The 20,940-nt window shown below is 38.7% G+C and overlaps 1 protein-coding gene across 4 annotated transcripts in view; it reads left to right on the top strand.

Annotated features, from left to right (window-relative positions):
- The window catches only part of BCAR3 (BCAR3 adaptor protein, NSP family member), a 77,991-nt gene that overhangs the window by 49,060 nt on the left and 7,991 nt on the right, over nt 1-20,940 (top strand). For 3 of the 4 annotated variants that reach the window (XM_085303586.1, XM_085303585.1, XM_085303582.1), the window contains 4 exons: nt 13,352-13,480; nt 14,693-15,135; nt 16,239-16,339; nt 18,160-18,800. In XM_085303586.1, coding sequence (XP_085159712.1) covers nt 13,352-13,480; nt 14,693-15,135; nt 16,239-16,339; nt 18,160-18,800 — 1,314 coding nt within the window. Of the gene's footprint in view, nt 1-3,778; nt 4,043-13,351; nt 13,481-14,692; nt 15,136-16,238; nt 16,340-18,159; nt 18,801-20,940 lie in introns of those variants that run through there. The other variant, XM_085303583.1, reaches the window with a different exon arrangement.

Raw genomic sequence — 20,940 nt, 5'->3', positions numbered from 1 at the left:
GGAATTAAATCATTAGACCTAGATCAATAGAACTATACCAGTAAGTATCCCTGGGTGGAGGAGTCCTACAAGAAGTTGCAAAACTCATAGGTCTTCCCGTGAGACATGAATGTACATGTAAAGTATTTGAGGGTTGGGGAAATATGTGTACTTTAGCTAATGAACCATAATAACAGTTGGTTTGGTTTGCAGTCTAGAGCTTGATTAGGAACACACGTGTACCTAAAGGATACTGCATCCTCTCTGTTGTCATGAGCACTGTATCATCTGTTTGTAGAGGTTTGGATGTTGGTTTTTGTTCCCTTTTCTTTCTTTTTAAGTAAATGTTCTGTGCCACTGTAGCCCCTCAATTCTTTGGAAAGGTTCTGTTATTCCTGTGATAATTAAGAACTTTTGTCTGAATTCCAGTGTAGGTTTATATATTGCTAGGTCATCATGATTCCTGTCCCTGCCTCCCCACCCAACCTCCCCCCCAAAAAAAGAGAGAGCTTCTCTGCTTTCTGGAATTTATTTCTGATTCTTCTCAGAGTATTGTCTTCCCAGAGTACTAAGAACTCCAGGCAAGAAATCACAGTTCAGCTTTTGGATTTGGAGTTTTCTGAGTATCTCTGATCTTCTCTTTGCTGGCTACCTGCTATGGATTTCCTCCAAGTGGAAAAGAACTAAAAGTAAATTAAATTTGCTGCAGCATAAAATACAGGGAAAAGGATGACACTTTCACGTTCTTAATATTTTATTTACTTACTCATTGTTTGAGCCTGTCATAGACTACTTTGGGAGGCTTTTCCTCTCCAGCTATACTAAGACTCCGTCTTCAAAGTTATTCTCAGCTACGTCAGTCCTTTTCCTGGGACAGTCCTTCATCCTTTCCCGTGTCAGGGTAGTTGCTTTTCAGTCCTTTTAATGCTCTGATCTCTACAGAGTTTGCCCTTCCTCAAGAGGTTCTCAGACATAACATCTCCTGTACCTAACCTGGTTGTCCGACTAACCCTATGAACAATTCTGGTTTTATTGGTTAACTCAGGGCTAGGTACCTGCCAACTTCTTGTGGAGGTAAGGTCTTACTGTAATTAGCCAAGTTATTTGTCATTTTGCCTTTTTTCTGAGAGGGCATTGAGGTCTATAGGAGAGATACTTTGCTGATCACACATTTACTGTTTAATAAGCTTTCCACTTACCGCATGGCCTGGGAACCTGTTAAATCTTTCCTGTCCCGTTGTCCTGGGGAGTTTGTGTTCTCCGAGCCTTTCATACTTGTCCTCCTCTGTGATACTGGTAGAAGCCTCTCTTCAAATCAAGAGAAGTTTGGACTTATGGCAAAAGTTGCTTTTGGAATTAAAATGCAGGCTACAGTGACTACAGATGTATCCAGATAGCCTTGGCCCTTTCCCGACTGAAGTCACATCAGGGTAGGCGTGCTCAATGCCCTTGTTAAAGCAGAAGGGGGGAGGGTGAGTGCAAAGTTGTGAAAATCAGAGCAACACTGATTTCACTTCATTTCTCTGTGAAGGGCAACAGAAATCTCTCTAGCTGGTGGATACTAAGTCACTGTGGTCTACATGGTAGTTCTCTGTGTTTCAAACCTATGGCTCTTTGAGTCTGCTCCTGACATATGAAGGTAAATATCATACATCAGTCTTCCAAAACAGGAGATTTCTCTTTGAAGAGGAATTCTCAGCTTCTGAGTTTCTGTTTTCTGCTGCAAAGCCTGTTTTTGCTCTCCCCCTCTTCCTCTTGAGAAGCACAAAAAGAGCACTTTGATTTTTTCATGTTTTATAGCAAAGCATAGCTTGTAGTGATCTCAAATGGGCAACTTACTGGAGGATAGGACTTCATTAATGCCTTCTGCAACTTGTAGGGTTTTCTGTTGTCTGTCAAGCAGCACAGGAACAATCACCTATAAAGCTCCTGTGACTGATCTACATGTGCACAAATACTTTGGGCTTTGTTTTGTTGTAACTCTTTAAACTGAGCAAATAATGGTGAGTGCAAGATTTGATGCATTATCTCTCAGAGCAGAATCTGCAAGAGAAATGTTGTCAGACAACAGGTTGAAATATTTTCTCATTAATTTTAACTCATAAAGAGTGTGTACACATCAACGTGTATTTGATCTGCAACTTCATAACACACTTTTTAAAAAGTTGCTTTGTAAATTTGAAAGTACCCAACCAGTAACCTATGTATATGTGGTTAAACTATACAGAAAACTTTTGTAGTCGTAACTTCTTGTTCATGGGCAGTCATTAGACCTTATGGTTCTTTCTTTATTTAATATTATTTCATTTATAATTGACCCTGGCTGACAAAATCAGCATGGAGATCATGGCACCTCCCTCCGCACTATGAGCTGCACTGCAGCTCTGAGACAAGTTGTTTTAATGAATCACTAGTTAATTCTGACTTAAACTGGAAATAAAACTTTCTAAACTTAAATTACTAAAATTAAGCAATGCAGAGTGTTGTCCTTACAAATAAAGCACTCATTTTTGGCTTGCTGAACTATTTGCTCTAATAATATCCTGTGTCAATGAATTCCACAAGCTTTTTATATACATTTGAGTGCAAAACATTTCTGTTAGCATTTACAGCACAGAATCAGCATCAGTCTTTTTATACTTTTGTTTTCTTTGAATGATGGTGAAAAAGATGTAATACCATATGTTTTTGAACACCTACAGTGTTTTAAACCAGTTGACTTCAGTCATCAGGCCATATATTAAATTATAAAGAGAAAGAAGGACTAAATGCATTTTTGTAGCTGAAGGAGAACTCCCAGAATTTATGCTTGAGCTAAATGATAGTGTCTATGACCTTGTAGTGGTAAGAAATCTGAGAGAGTTGAACAGCCAGATGCAGGGAGTGCTGCATATACAGACATTGTGGAAACGTACCTTTCTCATTCTATAGACAATTTGTGAGAAAGTTGTATCTTTGGAAAAAGATACCATTTCTTCTGTGATGTGTAAATTAGAACTATCATCAGGAAACAGAAACATATATGTAGGTAAGACAGCAATATTAAAAGCATAGTATAGAAGAAGCTGTTAGGTATTTTTTTAGTTCTCTTTCTGATAGCACAAAGAGATTAAAAAGAAAAGATTAAATATTTAAATTGTCACCATCTTGCCAGTGATCTCTGTGCATGTCTATGCTGTCCAAGAAAATATGATTATAGGCATAAATATAACCTTTGCCAAAGCAAAAGTATTCTTAAAGCCTTCTCTAGCAGTTTGCACAGCCTTGCAGGACCACCACCAAACTAAAACTACCCACTGATGGCTTTAAAAACGTGAAGGTGCACTGGTTGCACCGCTAATATTGACCATGCTGACAATGTTGCTTTCTTGCTGTTTTTTGCAGAGTGATTGCCAGAAGGTTCCTAATGAAAAATAAACAAATTTATCTTTTTCTTTGGTTACCTAAGCTCTAAGGATACAAATCCTTTTTTGAGTATGAAGTGTAACAGTCACCAAACACTAATCAACCACTGTTCCTCTTCAGTTTTATCACTTACGTGTGACTGAGTTATTGATGATGCAGGTAGAGACATTGCATAATTGAGCTGAAGTGACTGATCAAGCCTTCATCAGCACTGGGAGACTGTAAGGTCCTGTAGCTCATCAAGAAAGATTTACCTTGAGCTTGTGGCTTAAATACAACTCTGAGCCAGAGGTACCAAGACAGAGGAGCTAGTATTTCACTGGTGAGTAGAACAGATCACATGAGGCTTCTGGCACGCTTACTATGGCAGGCTGGGAGCTAGCATGCCAGAGACCACTGAACTGATAGTGTCAGCTTCAGCTGTGGGAAGTGTCCCAGACTGATCTGTGAGTAGGGGGAGCATAGCAGTTCTGGCAGGCAGTGGGGGTACTAAAGAACTTGCAAAACCTTTGAAAACCGCTGGTATTGACCATTTGTCTTCAGTCTTGAGGACCCACGAAAAGCAGGATTGAAAATGCCAAAGGATTGTAATGTTTTTCAAATGCTGATTGCAGCTCTTTGCTGCTTTTATCATCGTAAGTCTATTATCAGAGTCAAGGTAGGTGTCATTTTTCACTAACAGTAAATATGCAGTGTACTAGCCAGTAATTCTATTAGTTTCTGTTCAGAAATGTTTTTATATGACAGTTGGATATAATGTATTTCTGCTCTTTAGAACATCTTGAGAATGCATCGTTGTCTCAGACAGGAGCTGAAACAACTTTCAGTTTTATAAGCCTGAAGCTGACTGTCTCTGCGTTTAGACACCAAGTTAAAAATGCTTCTGGCATTGGACTTGCTCAACAGTATGTTAGCAAAGTGACACACCTCACAATGAGGAAGGATGTAAAGGTTGCTATCTTCTGGCCTGTAGGCTTTCAAGCTCTGATGAAACGCTTAAAAGTTGAAAAAAAAAATGATTTAGCTGCATAAATGACTTGTCCATTTCTGAAAGTGAGATGTGGAGGGCTCAGTCTTGACAAAGTGCTGCAAAAGTGATTCTGATGAAACTCTCTCCTCTTTCACTGGAACAAATGTTAGAAGTTATCATCAGGATAGAGGGCAAAAAACTTGGTCCTATTACCATAAATACTTTCTTTTTCTCAGTAGGATTTTAAACATAAAGCCTAATTCTGTTGTTTTAGAACTTTAAAAATGAAGTTGGGCTTTATTTTTGGCTATCAGAACAGTTATAAAACCCTTGTTCTTGACCATGCCCTTTGTTTAACTTGGCATGAATTTCCAATACTTAAAATAACGGTGGCGTTGTCATGGCAATTTTCCATTTGATCTAATCCATACAGTCTCTAGAGAAAATGAAACATTAATAGTGTTTGCTGTAGAGTGGAGAAAAAATAAAACCTTTTATGTAGAAACAAATTACAGCTGGGCTCTTTCAAAAATAATGTTCTATTTAAAGAGATTTGCAGCCTTTAAAATAGTTTTGAATCCATGTGTTCCAGCATGTAGAGCTAGCTTTAGCTGAATTTGACAGCTATTTTAAGAAGTCTTGATGGTAGGAAACTGGGGTACATCTATTTAATAGAAAATGGCTATAGGTATAGAAGCTGGTGGTGAAATCTGCCAATGGATAAAGTATCAAATGATGTTCTTTCTATGAAGTGCTTTGGATCACAGCAAAAACAACTTAGGCTAAGTTGTTCCTTACTTAATTTGTAAAAACAAACCACTTCAAGCAAAGTCAATTTCTATAATTAGATGAGATCAATTTGTAGTTTAATAGTGGATATTCATGTAATAAGATACCAAATTGATCCATAAATAAGCCCATTGATATCTGCAGCTACCTCTGAGAGAAACTGAGGGTTTTTTGCTGCACTGAGATAAATTCATTTTAATTACATTGTCTGATAGAATTGAAAGCAGTATGTGACCAAGCATAGGGGCGCCCCAATATGACCCACCAAGCATAGGAAGCATTGTAGCACCTGAACATATCACATGTCACTATACTTTCAGCATGTGAAATAAGGATTTCAATAGCAGAAGTTCAGTTTGTTTTCCCATGCATTAATAGAAAATATAATGCTCAGTGCAGACAACTTGAACTTATATCAAATTATTCTTCAATCATAATGCATCAATATTACATTCTCATTTGATTTTAGTAGCTGTTTAAAGTAAAGGCCAGCTTCCACATTTGCAGAGAATGAAGGAGAATCACTTCAGGGTGAGGGGCTCCTCTTTGTAAGAAGAGTTAACCTGGCTGCAAGACAGATTGTTGTTCTAGTATGGCTAGTACAGTCATCGTGACTGGATGGAAAGATCTTGAAGTTTAGGTGTTTTAATTCTTAATAGTCTGCCATGATTCACACTCAGCTGAAGCTGTTTAAACAAGGAAAGCTACTCAAATTGTCAGCACTGCTAAGTTTTAAAACTTGCAGCACATAGATCTTAGCTCATTACTGGGTAATGTACTAATGTTATGAATGTGGCATGGGTAAAAGGGTTTTTATAAGTAGCTACTTATTTTGCAAGTGCCATCCCTTGGATGAGTTGCAAACACTTTTTATAGATAGCAGAGCTTAATTAATATTTCTTCAGTATGTGATGTGATGATCTAAATCTGTTTCACTGGCATCCTTGGGCTTCATGTATCCAGTTTCAGCATGTATGTGGAGGCTCTTGGACTTGATAACATGAGTTTACAAGCATCACCATCTAGTGTTATGGGGTCTCTTTTTGATGTTAGACTTGTTGTTGGAGAGGCCCATATGGGAAAGAGGGACTTAATCAGAATGATGTGAAAGTTTGCATAGCTTGCTGAACTTTGGTTTTCCACTGTTTTGCCTCTGGGTTTATGAGTTTGGTGAAACTTGTACTGTATCATCTTTGCATTTCCTGGGTAACTTTACATAGCTTATCAAATTTTGACTGCAGTATGCTCTCTGTCAGACAGTACAGGGACTGCTGTTGCTCCATGAGGAGTTCCTGTTCAATACTATGGTAACATTCTCCAGTAGATCTTTATGTATTTGGCTTCTTTGTGATACATTTAGATGTTTCTTGAGTTAAAACAAAAAGTAACCAGTTCTAAAATCCTTTAGATTTACTAGTCAAAATACCCAGTGCCACTGAATGAAGAGATTAGAATTTGACTAATGCTAAACTCTTAAAATTAGAGAAGCTAGAAAAGGCAGTGTCTTTCCACCTCTGGCTGTGATCACTTAGAAAATTAAAGAATTGTTATCATTATAGTGGTGTTGTGGAAGGTAGATTAAGAACCCATTGAAATCTCTCCATTGTCTTTGATTGACATTAGATGGAATTTGGTACAAAACCTTTCTTTTTATTATTTCCCCCCCTCCCAAACAAGTATCTCGCTAGTGAGTTAATGAAACTTGGCCACTTTTCTGTGAATGTCAGGCAGGTTGCGTTGTGCATAATGGCAGACTGAGGACATGGGGTTTATTTGATTTTAAAGAACTAGCATAGTCATGATGGAAGTTTTTGCAGTGACTTGTTAGCTTTCATCAGAGACCTGAAAAAGTAGCTTATATCTAAACAAGCACAGAAAAATCTCGCAGCTTCAAAATTGCCATTCTTCTGTAGTAGTTCACGTCTGTGGTTAGTTCACTTCTCTCACATGTATCTTGCCATGGCAAAAGTTTATACATTATTTGTTCCAAGAGTCGAACAGCCAATCTTGCTGAAGCTAGCATACAAAGACACTTTTAGCATCCATTTTATATTTCCTGTTACTTAACATTTGTTTTAGTCCTGCAAGAACCTTGTGCACTGTGGAAGATAAGAGAAAACTAACCCTTTGAAGAATGTGGCATCAGTTGGCAAGGAATTACAAATGAAATCAAATACATTATGTTCATTATAAATAAAACTAAAATATATTATAAATTTATGCAATTGTATATTTTAAAATACTTCTACGTGCAGTGCCAGACAGGCACTCTGACACTGATCAGGATCAGAGAACTGTGGGGTTAGAGATAAGGGATCTCTGCAGCCAGTGAATTTTATCTCAAACCTAAGTTGGAATATTTGCAGTAAGATGTTCACTTTCTGTATGTTCTAGTTGATTAGGATTTGTTCTATAATAGTTTGGAATTAGAACTTCATTCTTTTTCCATTTTCCAGGTATTTTTCTTTTTTTCTTTTTTTTTTCCCTCTTTTTTTCCCCTTCAATCATTTCTCTTGTTTCACATCTTTCTTTTCCTTCTTGGTCTTCTTACTCGTCCCTGAGTATCCTCTTCACATCTGCAGCTGGTTGGTTTTTTTGTCTTAAATTATCTGCTTGGCTAAAAGCTTTGTTTAAATCTCACAAAATGTAAGTTTTTGTTGAATCAGAGACAACAGTGCATCTCCCATCTCTCCTTGTTTATTTGAAGATTCTGTAAAACCTAGTGATTTTACAAGGTCAGGTTGTAGATCAGACTTCATGTGCACTTAAACAAAAGTAGCAGATCTCCAAGTGTCGGTGATGAGATGGATTTGGGAGATAGATGTAAAGAATTTGTGTGTGTGTGAGTGTGTATATGTATGTATATATATACACACACAAATTCATTAACTATATATATACACACACAAACGCACACACTCATTGTCCCAGATCTGGGTTCTGTTACCCGTGTGTAACAGAATGTGTGTGTTATACACACACACATATATGAATATATACAAAATATATTAAAAGTTTAGGAAAGGTGCTGCCTTGGTTTATTTCCTTGATTCCTGTCCCCTTTTTACAGAGCTGTTATTTTGAATAATTATCTTGGGGATGGGGAGAGAATTGTGAAACCTTCAAGGAAACAAGAAATCAGGTGGTTCCAAGGCCGCCCGTTGGGGTAATTTAAATATCAGCTGGCAAAGCTGTGCAAAGCACCAGGAAATAATTGAAATTGGATGAAAATGAAGCCACCATTAGTCAGRTACTGGCAATAGTCCGTAGCTGCAGTTTAAATAAGTGTAAACAAGTACAAGAGGATATAAGGAGAGATGACATGAATTCCCTGAAAGCCAGGGATTGTTCATCAGGGATAACCAATGATGCAGCAAGAGATTTTGGGCTACTTCAAAGTATGTCTAAAAAGTGAAAGTGCTTGCCTTCATGATTCAAGCCATTAGAGAAAAGATAACACCTGATCACTTTGGGGAGAAATTAAAACATTTTTTTTTTCTGCCTAGGCTATCCTCTGGTCTTACTGTATTTATGTCTGCCAGATTCAGATACAAATTGAGGGAAGCCACCAAAGCTGGAACACACAAGCTACAATTTGAGGGAATACATGTAGAAACCTGTGTGATTCTCCTTTCAGTTATTTTGATATTACTTTGGTGCCATTCCAGATACTTTCCTGGAATTACTGTAGACATGGAGAAAGAATCCAGTGGCAACAGAAATAACTGTGAGGCTTTTCTTTACCCCCAAATCTGTAGATTATTTAGCACAATTCAAAATTACTCTAATTTAACATGGTAATTTAGCTAGGATGGTTGACACCAGGGTTTGATATAATGAGTTTCCATTCTCTCAAATGAAAATAAAAATAGTATTTTGGATGCATGAACCACAGATCATTGTGGAAAATTTCCATAAAACATATTCACATGTTTCACAGGTACAGCAAATAGTGGTAGGCCAAGATCACTTTCAAATTTACCCTAACTAAGAACATGTTTAGACATTTGAGTTCTTTTAATATTTTCCAGCGTTCAGTACATTCTGTTAATATTTGCCTGAGAAACATAAAATATGTAATATCAAGACTAGTTTGCTAAGCAAAAAGTAAGCTGTGCTTAGTGATGTAATGGCCGTGGAATAGAAATCTTTTGTGAAGTATAAACTTGTGCAGCATTTAATAAAAATAGTAAAATAGTTGCACTAACTGGATTTTTTCCCCTCTAAAATCTTGGCTCTCTAGATTTTCCATTGGGGATTAAAGTAGGATTGAGGATTTCTTGCTGGAGATTGGTCATAGAGCATTGCTTGATTTTGGGGGACTTTTTTTAATACCTGTTCACAGAATCTCAGCATACCACGAATAGCTCAAGATAGCACCAGGTTAGAACAGAATATGAACAAAAAGTTCTGGAAAGCAAATCTAGGGAGCTCTGTGTAGGTCAGTGAAGTCAAGCATCTCTATTTCAAAAGAGATCTGTTGACTTGATTTGCTTGTACATTCAAGAGCTCTCCAACAAGGTTATTACTATCTGGAAATCTTTAAGAGTTTCTTCCCATATGTTATGTTGCAGAATGTACTTTTTTTGTCCTAGATTTTTGTTACCCTTTAATTTCTTCTTGCTGTATATTTCACTGTCTAGCTGGAAATGTAAATTTGGTTTTCTTACTGTTGTTTGGTAAGAGCCAACAAAGCACCTTAGACGAAGACATAAACTGAAGACTAAATGAAGGCTTGTTGAGAAGAAATTAGTGAGTGCAAATTTACAGCATTCCATTACTGTACATTAACTTATTGCTACAGCAATCTATTGGGAAATGAGGCTGAAGTATCTGCATCACCTTGAGTGGAATAATCACCTTTTCTTTTAAAACACAAGTTCATTGACATAGCTAATTATGCCATCTTGCACTTAAACTCTTTCTCATTTGCACACTGACATGCTTGTGTGATCTGTGGACTGATTTGGAGCCCTTACTTGCAAGCTGTGAAGTTCAGTGCATGGAGAGATTTTTGCAGAATCACAGGCCTTGGATATAGGGCGTAGAACAGAAGGACCTTTATCATTACAGACAGTATATCGGTCACACTTCTCCTTTAATGCACATGTAAGAAACCAGTCTTGGCCAATAAGCTGTCCAGGAAGACAGGTTTGCAGCAACGACTCACCTAGGCTGTTTCCCCCCTACCTGTTTTGGGATACGCACTAGCCACAGGAGTTCTTCCACCAAGTTCGGAGTCACAGAAGGGTTATTTCAGCATGTTTGCTTCAGCACAGGAGATACCTGACCTCTGGCAGTCAGGGTAGTGGTTATTGTGGTTAACCACGGTGGAAAGGATTTTTAACAAATCAGTAATCATGAATGTTAACAGTTTAGTTGGTTTGGATTCCTTAAATGTTTTCCTTGTGATGTTGCTAAAAGTAATTTGAGTGCAATGTGTGTATCACTACGTTCACTCTAGAGTAGCAAAAAATCCGTTTAACCAGCAGAAGTAATTCAAGGTTTCTCTGCTGAATTTGGCCTTTTTTTTTTTTTTTTTTTTTTTTTTTTTNTGTCTCTAACTTGATCAGAATCTTTCCGATATGTTATCCAGCCTGTGTTTTTAAGATAATTTTTGTCAGTAGAGTGGATGAAAATCATTCATATGCCTATACCTATAGCTTTTCTTTTGGCTGAGAATATAGGTCTCCTAAGCACATAATTGTTGCATTTGTTTGCTTTGGTCTTACTGCTCCCACTTACTTCACCAGCTGATACTCCATAATACAATAGCTTTGCGTACCACTGGGGTACAGCTGGTCCTGGGGTGCTGGTAATGGTTCACTGCAGGACAAGCTTTAGTTCTTTAGTACCTCAACGTTGCAATTAAAAATGTCTTTTTTTTTCTTATAGTAGCTATTCACACAGCTGTTCATGCAGAAGATTTGTGTTCTGTTAGAACTGAGTGTGGATAGGAGAAGAGACTTTAAAAGTTGTCCAAGCGCTTGCATATATGTTCAGTGGAAACCTGGTGGCTCAGATACTCTTGAAAATTCTGCTCTCGATTTGTGTGCTTCTCACTCTGCCTTCACCTCTTCAGCTTGTTTAAATGCCATCACACACGCTGTAATTCTGAGAGGTGTGGCAGCAGAATGGCCAACTCTTTTTTTCTCGAATCAGTGCCATTCATCTTGTAAATGAATATCCAGCCATTTGAATTGGGAAATCAAAGGTGGCAGGCTTGTGCCACACTAGTCCTTCAGTTATGCCAGCCTGTGAGGGCACAGAGGCTTGGAGTGGAGGGAGACTTTTGACTTTACTATGCTTTGATACCTTGATATGCTTTTGGACTTTTGAGTGCTCACCAGAGCCTCTTGTATGACTCTTCCTGCACCCGGGACCTTCATCTCTTCCTGCACATGTTACTCTGAGAGGAGCACTTGCAGTGAGTCTTTTTTTTGGCATGGTTTTGTTCCCACGCAGACTTGTCTTGAGAAGTTTGAGAGGAAGTCTTTGACTGTACAGGATTTGCTCTGTGCTGAAAATGATTGTTTTGAACCATGTTTGTGTGGATAAACACCAACCTAATATGGTTCACAGAATGAAAATTGAGGTGAAAAGTGATCCTTTATCAGGTGTTCTTTTATCTATTGCCTTTCTGTATAAACTACTCCTCTTACTGATGTTTGTCTAAAAGAAGCCACATTTTTTTTTCTGAGAGAGGCAGACAAGAAGAGAATTTATCTCAGAATTTGTCTGGGCTCCCAGTATGTTTAAGCAGTCTTGGCAGCAGGATGCCTCTTCTGGTGTTACTTCACCAAAAATCTCCTCTCTAGTAGTGTGTTGTAATTCAGGCTACTCAAAATTGCGGAGAGGATTGTTGAAGAAGTGCTAAATGTATGCCACCTGCTCTCACAATTAGGTGCTATGAGTATTCAGTATGAAGAATAAAACTTTAGAAGGTGGTGCTCATGGAAAGAATGGGATTGGTGGGCAGGGAGCAGCATTCCCAATTCTGTTTGAAACACTGCAGGCATTGCGTATTTGCATCACTGTGTCAGTGCAGAGATCCTGAGAGCTTTGACTCATAGCCAGAGAACTAAGAAAAAAGATATATAATGTTATGGGGAAAAAATTAATTTTCCATTTCATTTTCATTGCATTTTAATCTACTTCCCAACTGGTGACCTATGTTACTTTCTCTGTTCTTCTTTCTTCCTTCCTCCCACCTTTAAGTGGGAGTGTATTCTGTTTCTTTGATCAATGTAGCAACATGTTGTCTGCCACCAGTCTGTTTCTGTTSAGTATCATAGGCTTCTGAAGCTCTTCAACAGCATTAACGATAGACAGGAGTCCCAGGCCCTTGGGAGAACATTAGGAAGTCCAAGGAACTTCCCTCCACCAAGTGCTTGAGCCTGGGGCAGCTCTCTAGAGAAGATGCTGTACCTTGCTTTATTACCAATATTACATCTCCAAGAAAGGCTAATGAACCCTGGTGGGAGTGGTCTTGTGTGGGATCTCTTCTCTAAGAAGTGAGAAAGACGGAAACCTTTAAGGATATCTGGTATTAGATGTATAGTAGTGATGGAGTTATCTCCAAGTAGATCTAATGCCCCTTTTACTAACGGGCAGCAAGACCTTTTTGTTTTTCCCCTTAAGATGAGAGGATGTTGGAGATGCAGATTTAATGTGCATTAGAAGAAGGCCCTTCAAAGGAGAAAATTTACCTTAGCAAACTTTTTTTTTTCAGTGCATCAGAAATACTGAACAAGTATATATGTCCAGTTCAGCTTATCTTGCTGCATTTGAATGCTTTTTACTTGGTTGGGCCAAAGGGAAAAAAAGAAAGATGAATTTAAAATGTTAATTTAAAGAGCAGAAAGACTATTCAAGCAGTATGTTTGAATCCAGCTTCATGTTTTTGCACGGTTAGAATTCTTACTGAGAAAAGGGAGTAACAGAAGTGATTTTGCAGGTGCATCTTTATTACCTTGGTGTACAGACATAACACTTTGCCGTATTCTGTGCAGCATTTAACAATAACACCTTATCTCTCTAAATGTTGGATTTTGCAAATGCAGCCTGGAGAGTGAGGCCAAGCCAGCCTGATAAAAGCAGCACCTGCATTCCAGTGGTTAGTGCACATCATGTGATGGAAGTTATAACGCAGGTAAAATGTTAATCACTAAACTTGGCACAGTTGAAGCTTTTAATCTTTTATTGCAGTTTTCTAAAGAGAGGCAGCTTATGGACAACAGCCCAGAAAAACTGAAGAAGGAGTTAGAGGAAGAACTGCAGCTGAGCAGTGAAGACTTGCGTAGCCATGCCTGGTACCACGGACGTATTCCACGGCAGGTATGTGCTTCCTGGTCTTTGCATTACCAACAGTGTTTCAAGCTTTTATGGATGGATAGGATTGCACTGAAATATTACATGTTGTTCTCTGATGTTTGCATTAATTTAATAGAACATATTTCTTACTAGTGTGAGAACTGTTATTTCTTTGTGATAGCTTTTAACACAGCTAGGTGTAAAATAAGACTGAGAAAAAATTCAGGGCAGATGTTGGTGGAAAAAATAAATATGAAAGGATTTTTGTGCACCGAATAAAGATGCAAGTGAAATTTAAACTTTGTATGAAAAGAATATCTTCATATATTGTCAGAAATGCTAGCATTCATTTGATTCAGTATACTTAACTGAAGTTAAAATGTGCTGCTTTATTTTCTGGAGCTTGGAATTTGGGAGATAAAAGAACCACAAAGCCTATGTAATAATTTCGTTTTGATCCTTTTGATAGTTAAAAATGTTTTAAAAACTCGTTACACTGAATCTTCTGTCCCGAAAGCACCTGGAGCTCCCCCTGCAGGCCTCACTCCTACATGCATGTGCGCAACACTCGCCATAGCAGTGGCCTGCTGCCGTCCATGCGAGTATGGAGAGAAGGCACAGTATCCACAGGCACTGCACTTAGGACTTACTGTTGGAGATATAGTTTATCTTACAGAAAGGACTAACCCAAAACAGGAAAAAAGAAGTTTTCAGATTATTCCTGGTAATATGCAGTATTTGCTAAGAATAAAAAAAAATTGCAGTATTTGCTAAGAATAAAAAAAAATAAGCCTCTGTCACTTGAAGTCATAATGAAAGGATGATTTTGGCTGCCTATAGTTTTCTATACTTTTCTAAACTTTTGTGTAAATATATGTTCAAAAGCTTTCGATTCTAGAATCCTGAGTCATTGCTTCCCTGCATACCTTATTTTCTGCTAAGAAATTAAAGAAATGTAACTACAAAAGTGGGTCATGCTACTGGGCATTGTCCAAGAAACACTCCCCCCCCCCCCCCCCCCCCCGATCTCTGCTGCAGGATGGCCTCTCAATTTTGTAACTGAAGAGGTCATTCTTCTGCCACCTCTGTCTTTCCTCTTTCTTTTCTGGCTTGGCCTGTGCTCCCAGAGCAGCCAAAGAAAGTCCTATGTTTAAGAGTATTTTATTGCTATGGGGTTGTTTAACTACTTGCTTTCTGATTCTGAAAGTATTTTTCATACTTTTTGTTCCCTCAAAGGTGGCAGAAAGCCTGGTTCAGAGAGATGGAGATTTTCTGATTAGGGATTCGCTCTCCAGTCCTGGGAACTTCGTTCTTACATGTCAATGGAAAAATATCTCTCAGCATTTTAAAATCAACAGAACAGTTCTAAGACTCAATGAAGCCTACTGCCGTGTTCAGTATCAGTTTGAACTTGAAAGCTTTGACAGCATCCCTGGCTTAGTTAGATACTATGTTGGGAATCGCACACCAATATCAAAGCAGAGTGGAGCAATTATTTTTCAGCCTATCAACAGGACTGTGCCTCTCCGATGTCTAGAAGAAAAGTATGGTGCATCTCCAGTCCGACAAAAAGAACCAAATATCCCTGAAGGAAAAACAGAGACTGCAAAAAGACTGAGTCTTGGTATATCCAGCATGCAGTCCCAGGAGCAGAGCTTACGCTGCGGAAATCTTTTGAGGTACTTTAATTTTGCTGTCTTTCTAAGGGGAAATTGGGTAACCCTGTCTGCTCCTGTTGAAGGTGATGCGAGTTTTCATGCTGATTTTATGTGGAAGGATTAGGCTTCAGGTATGCTAATTTTTTAGCAAAGAATTTTTTTAAGGCCTGATTTTGAAACTTCTTGAGGTTGTTGAGCACATGCTAACTAGTTTGTGATTGTTAGATTTGATTTTAGAAAATCTAAACTACATTAAAGAGTTAATGGGATGGGTGAAGCCATGACGGGAGTGGCAAGGCAGCACATAGTCTTCACTCACCCTGTGATCCAGAGCATGCCTCAAGTTTACAGGAAGGCTCTTAGCCCTGCTATTGCATTACAATAGTGGCAAAATAGTGCTTCCTGAATGCCACTTAAATATGTTATTAGCCTAGCAAAGTACAAAATGCTAGCAGTCTGGTAAATGAGTGAAATAATCAGATTCTGAAAATACCTTTGGAAAAAACAAGATGCCCATATGAAGCTTCATGGGGARTAGTTGCTTAAAGGTGGTGTTGCCTTTAGCTCTCGTTCTGTTTGCAGGTTTATGGAAACTGGGGAGAGTTAAGGGGTAATTCAATTGAAATCCAGAGTGAGAGTAAATTTAAGACTCTGTCTTGAGACAAATTTAAGAAGCACGACTGTGGTGCAATTTTTTCTTTATTGGCGTAGCAAATCATTACAATCCTAATATGTACTGAAGGATTAAAATGAAATCTTGCTGCTGCATATTTTGTTCCTGCAATAGAAACACCAAGTATTGGGTAAAGAATAAAGTATTCTAGTAAATCTGGCTCCTCGATTAAGAACAATAATGGATCCTAATTTCTCTTCAGTGTCCAGATCAAATGTTCTATTAAGTAGTCTCAGCTTTCAAAGAAACATCCTGATGAATGCTGGAGGTTCACACATATTAAATCCCTTTTCATTGCTGCCATACCAGCATGAAGTAGCTTATAATCTTATGAGCTGCTGAAGTGCAGTGCTAATGATTCTTGCCCTGGTTATACATCCTGATGATTAAGTATATATGTTAAGAGTTGTTGGATTTGAGCAATTTTCTTTTTTCATTTTGTCTACCCTAGAAACAAAGAAAAAAGTGGTAGCCAGCCAGCTAGTTTGAATCATGTCCTGGAGAAAAAGTTCCCCCTAAAGGCTCATCAGTCGGAGGGCTATCTGACAATAGGTATGTTTTATAATTAAACTTTTGAGACTTGGAAGCTGTGTTTGTCCTGGCTGCCTGTTAAACTTAAGACTAAAGTCAGACTGTTGGGTGTTCTGAGTATATACAGGCAGTGTAAGTAAATTAGTATGTGCATTGCACTTCAACTGTAATCGTTGGAACAGGTTATTTATTTACAGTGCACCAGCCGGTTTGGTATCAGTGCACAACTCAGCAGGCTTCCACACCATAGAAATGATATCTGCAACTGGCATGAATTAATATCCTCTCTGACAGTGTTGTCTTTTCTCACTTGTGGCTTATAAGAACTGACTTGTTTCACTCCTGTTRTTCTAACAAAAGTCCTTTAAGTAGAAAAGGTGAACTTCATGGAAATCCTGCTAACTGCATTTTCTCATGATAAAGTATGCAGATGTGGTACTGTGGTGTTATCCACCACAGAAAAGTAGTGCTATGGCTTCATATTCTATTCTGTTCCTCCTTGGCTCTCTTTTCCCCCCTTTTTTTGTTTTTGCCCTTGCTTCTTTCCCTTCAATACCCTTGTTACCATCTGATTCTTGTTGTTTTCCAGAGCACCACTGTCACTGCTTTTACGCAAGTGATACCAAGTGTACTAGCACTTGTTCAGCTGTTGGTTGTGGCTTTTTCTTTCTCAGAGGCACATTGTTTCCATATCAACATATTTTGTAAGGAAACTTGTAATTATACTACAGCTGCTAAAGTTTATAACGACCATTGCAGAAAGACTTTTTGAGATAAAAAGATGTTAAATGTTTATATAATGAAGCTATATCTTGATAGAAAGGGTGCACACCTATGTTTAGCAGTGGGATGGATTCCCACTGTTCATAAAACAGATTCTGTATCTGTAATTGAATTAATTATCTTATTTCAAACCCTGGCTGGAAAAACATTTCTTTTGGTACTGTTAACAGTTAACCTGAAAAGTACTGCTGTGTGTTTTGTGGTGGGGTCCTCAGAACAGGTTCTGGAGTCAAGGTTGTATTGCTGGAGATAGGCTGTGATCTGCAAATTCTGTTACCTGCTGTGTGAACTGAGAGCCAGCTGGAATCAAGAGGCCAAATCGCCATGATACAATTGGCCAACTTGCAGTGGAGACAAGCAAGTGCCCTGAGTACTCTGATCTGGCAATGTCTGACGTACAGTTCAGTTCTGTATTTGATATCGATAGGTTTGCATGTGCAGTAGGTACAGGATGAGGCATAAATACTTATCACAGAAGTATGTGGATGTATTTGTCCAGCTCTTTGAATCAGCTACTGTTTAGCAAAAAGAAATTGGCATTCCTCAGATTCATTCTTTCCATATCTCACTACGTGTTCAGGCTTGACTTTTGGGAAGCTTCTCTTTCATCTCAAACTTATCATTCTCAGAAATGACTCATCTCTTATGTGGTGCAGCTGGAAGTTTCTGTTTTTGTAGGGTAGATCAGATTACAAAGAAACCTTCTGTTGTAAGCCATAGAGACTATCCAGCTCTGATACTGCAGCTATGTATGCAGCAGGGACTAGAGTTATTGTCAGTGTTACCACAGAATAACACTATAGTGCAGCTGCTCTGTGTATTTGGGACTTTGGAAGGATCAGTAAGTGAATGGAATTTGCTGGCTAGCTCATTCCTGAAAATATTTTTTTCAAATACATTTTTGATGGTGAATAGTTGACATGATCTGATAATATTTCTCTTAGAGAGTATTGTTAAGAAAATGAACCCTGAGTTAGGCATCAGAAATTGTATATGTCTTTGCCTTCTAAATTATTGCATTGTAAAAATGATTTTTTTTCTTTCTGTTTCCTCTACAGGTTCAAGACATCGTTCTCAGTTGCCTGAAGCGGATGCAAACTCCTGTCCGTGCTCTCCTGCGTTTAGAACAGGCAGTGAGCCTTCTCTAAGCCCCACAGTTGTTCAGAAAGTCACCTCCGAATCACCTGTAGGGGAAGCTCTTAGAGGATCAGACAGTCAGCTCTGTCCAAAGCCTCCACCTAAGCCCAGCAAAGCGCCCTTGCTGAAGCCCCCAGAATCTCCTTCAGCCTCACACAGTTCAGAAGGACACTATTGTGAACTAAGCCCTGCCAGAGATCTTGCAGCCACAAAACAACCTTTTTGTCAGAAAAACAGCTATGTGGAATATCTGACACTAAAGGAGAGGGGAACACGCTCATTCAGGAACTCTGAAACAAGCTACTTGATCCTGGAAGATAATCCTATAATGAGCTCTGCAGATTGTTTAGAAGCTTCAACTGAGATGGCTGAAGAAGACAGCCTGTTTTTTGCACCTGTTCTTGAGACAGTGTCTAGTTTTAAACCGAATGATTTTGAATCCAAACTACTTCCTTTAGAAAATAAGCCATTGGAAACATCAATGTTAAAAAAGGTTAAGGAGCTATTTACCAACAACAGTCCAAAGATTATTGCCCAACATATTCTTAGAACGGACTGCAAGGTAAAAAGATTAATTGTAAAAGCAAGTAATTGTAAAAAGTACTACATTTTGCATCTGATTTTACATTGTGCAAATTTAGACTTTAAAAAATGGTTAGATTTGCAGCTAGTGTAATAAATATACTGATTTGCTTGCAAGGATGGGATTAATTCTTCCATTTGAAAAAGAAGAAACACTTTGGACTAAAGGTTTCTCCCATGAGCCTTGACTTTAGATTTAGATTTGTTTTCCGTATATTTATTTATTTGTTTGTTTATTTAAAATCTTCTATCAGTTGCTGTATACCTGTGATTCAGCCTTTCTTCTCTACAAGAGGAAGAGGTGTCTGTGTTGAAACCCATAATGGGAGTAACTGCTGGCAACAGGAAATAGCTAGTCAGGTTGCATGGGCAAACTGGACAGCATCTAGTCTCCATATACCATTGGGCATAATGTAAGAGTTTGAGTGGTGCTTAATACATGTAAGCTTCTGAAACTAACAGCTCTTCTAATCTTGTCTTACGATGGGATAAGCAGTGTGGGGAAACGGTTATCAGGACTTCTGAAGTTCTCTTGCATGAGAGGACTGTATTGCCAGTGGAATTGTTCAGAAAGCTGCAAAAACAAACATTTTGCAATGTAGACTTTGTTCAGCTGGCAGAGCTTGGAGATCAGCTGTTGGAACAGAAATACGGAAACGCAGGAGAAAAGTCTGTCTGACGAGGTGATGATTTTGTGTGATAGAAGAAACATGCAACTGCAGTTAAATCTATACTAGGATGCCCGAGTGTTGTACCTGCCACAAAGCAGCCCAGCGACCAAATATAGTGCGTTTTAAGGGGTTTCTTAAGAGCAGCTCRGGAAGTGACACATCCAGCTACTCACTGGGCAGCTGCATTGCGGACCAGATAAAGTGGGAGTGGTGGTACTCCTGCAGAAACTGGACTGCAGCACTGTCTTAATGCTGCTGTTCTGATTTACACCATACCTTTGGGAGGGGAACAGTCCCTCAGAACTGCTGAAGTGGGATGAGTGTGTGAGCAAGTGCCGGCTTCTGGTTTCCTGCTCTGCTGGTAACAGGTTAGCAAACACGGCTTCTCTCCTTGGGAGCAGCAATGGCAGCTGCTGAGTGAGCCTTCGTGCAGACGTGGTGACTCAGAACGCTTACTCAGCAGCTCCACTTCTGCTTGCCCTTTCCAGAAAGGATAGACTGGGGCTTCTTTACTATGACTCTAAGAATAGTAATAGCATTCTTTAGCATTTTATTTTGAAAATGCACGTTTTCCTCCTTCAACCTAATAACAGTACCCAGAATGTCTGTTAATGTATTGCTGAGGCGTGTGTTGACTGAAGGCATAGGATATATATGCATTAGTGAAGTAGTCAAGGTTTATATAGCTAGCTAGTATTTAATTGGCTTGTTAAAATAAATGAAGCATAATCTATGTATTTGGGGGATATATTACTTGTAGCAAAAAATGTGGCTAGTTCTCATGGCTGCACTTTCAATTTAATCTTTTAAAACTTGATTCTCTTTCAGTCTTTTCAGTAAATGCTGTAAACTGTGGAGTACTGTACTCTTCACCTGCACCATCAGTTGAAGAGTAGATGCTCTGAGCATCACACTGAGAATTTTGTGGCTAAGGGGTACTCAGTTTCTCTTGTAGACATTCTCATTTTGTGAAGGGGGAAAAATATATTAATTGAAGGTGTGAGGGCAGCTCTCTAAAAGACTCACCTGTGAAGTGGAAGCCCTGCCTGTGTTTGAAGTGCTGCTCCAGTGACTCTACTTTAAATCCTGTAAGCTTTGGAATGGGGTCAAGGAAGCTGACCTGCTGGAAATGTGGAGGCCAGTACAATTAAGAGGCACTGGAGTGTTTTAAAGATCGAGGTTTTGGGATTTTGGAGCAGGAACAGTAACTAGCTGGGACAAGTAGAGAAATACCTGTATTTTATCTTCATCTAGAAGAGCTGAGAGCTGTGATTCTTTGGAAACTTGTTGCCTACTATTGCACTGATAAGAATAGCATGTGCAAGCAGATTGGCATGTGAACTGGGCCAGAGTAGATGTGTTGTACTGAGATCTGTGATAAGGCTGAAGTTCTTATGTCTTCTTTTTGCATCAGTACCTCAGTCATCCTTTTAAATAATGAAGTTGCTA

Source organism: Rhea americana, unplaced genomic scaffold, assembly GCF_003343005.1.
Source record: "Rhea americana isolate MKP2758 unplaced genomic scaffold, rheAme1 scaffold_2, whole genome shotgun sequence".
NCBI lineage: Eukaryota > Metazoa > Chordata > Aves > Rheiformes > Rheidae > Rhea > Rhea americana.
The sequence above is the reverse complement of the archived record's forward strand: the minus strand, read 5'-3'. Positions and strand labels throughout refer to the sequence as shown.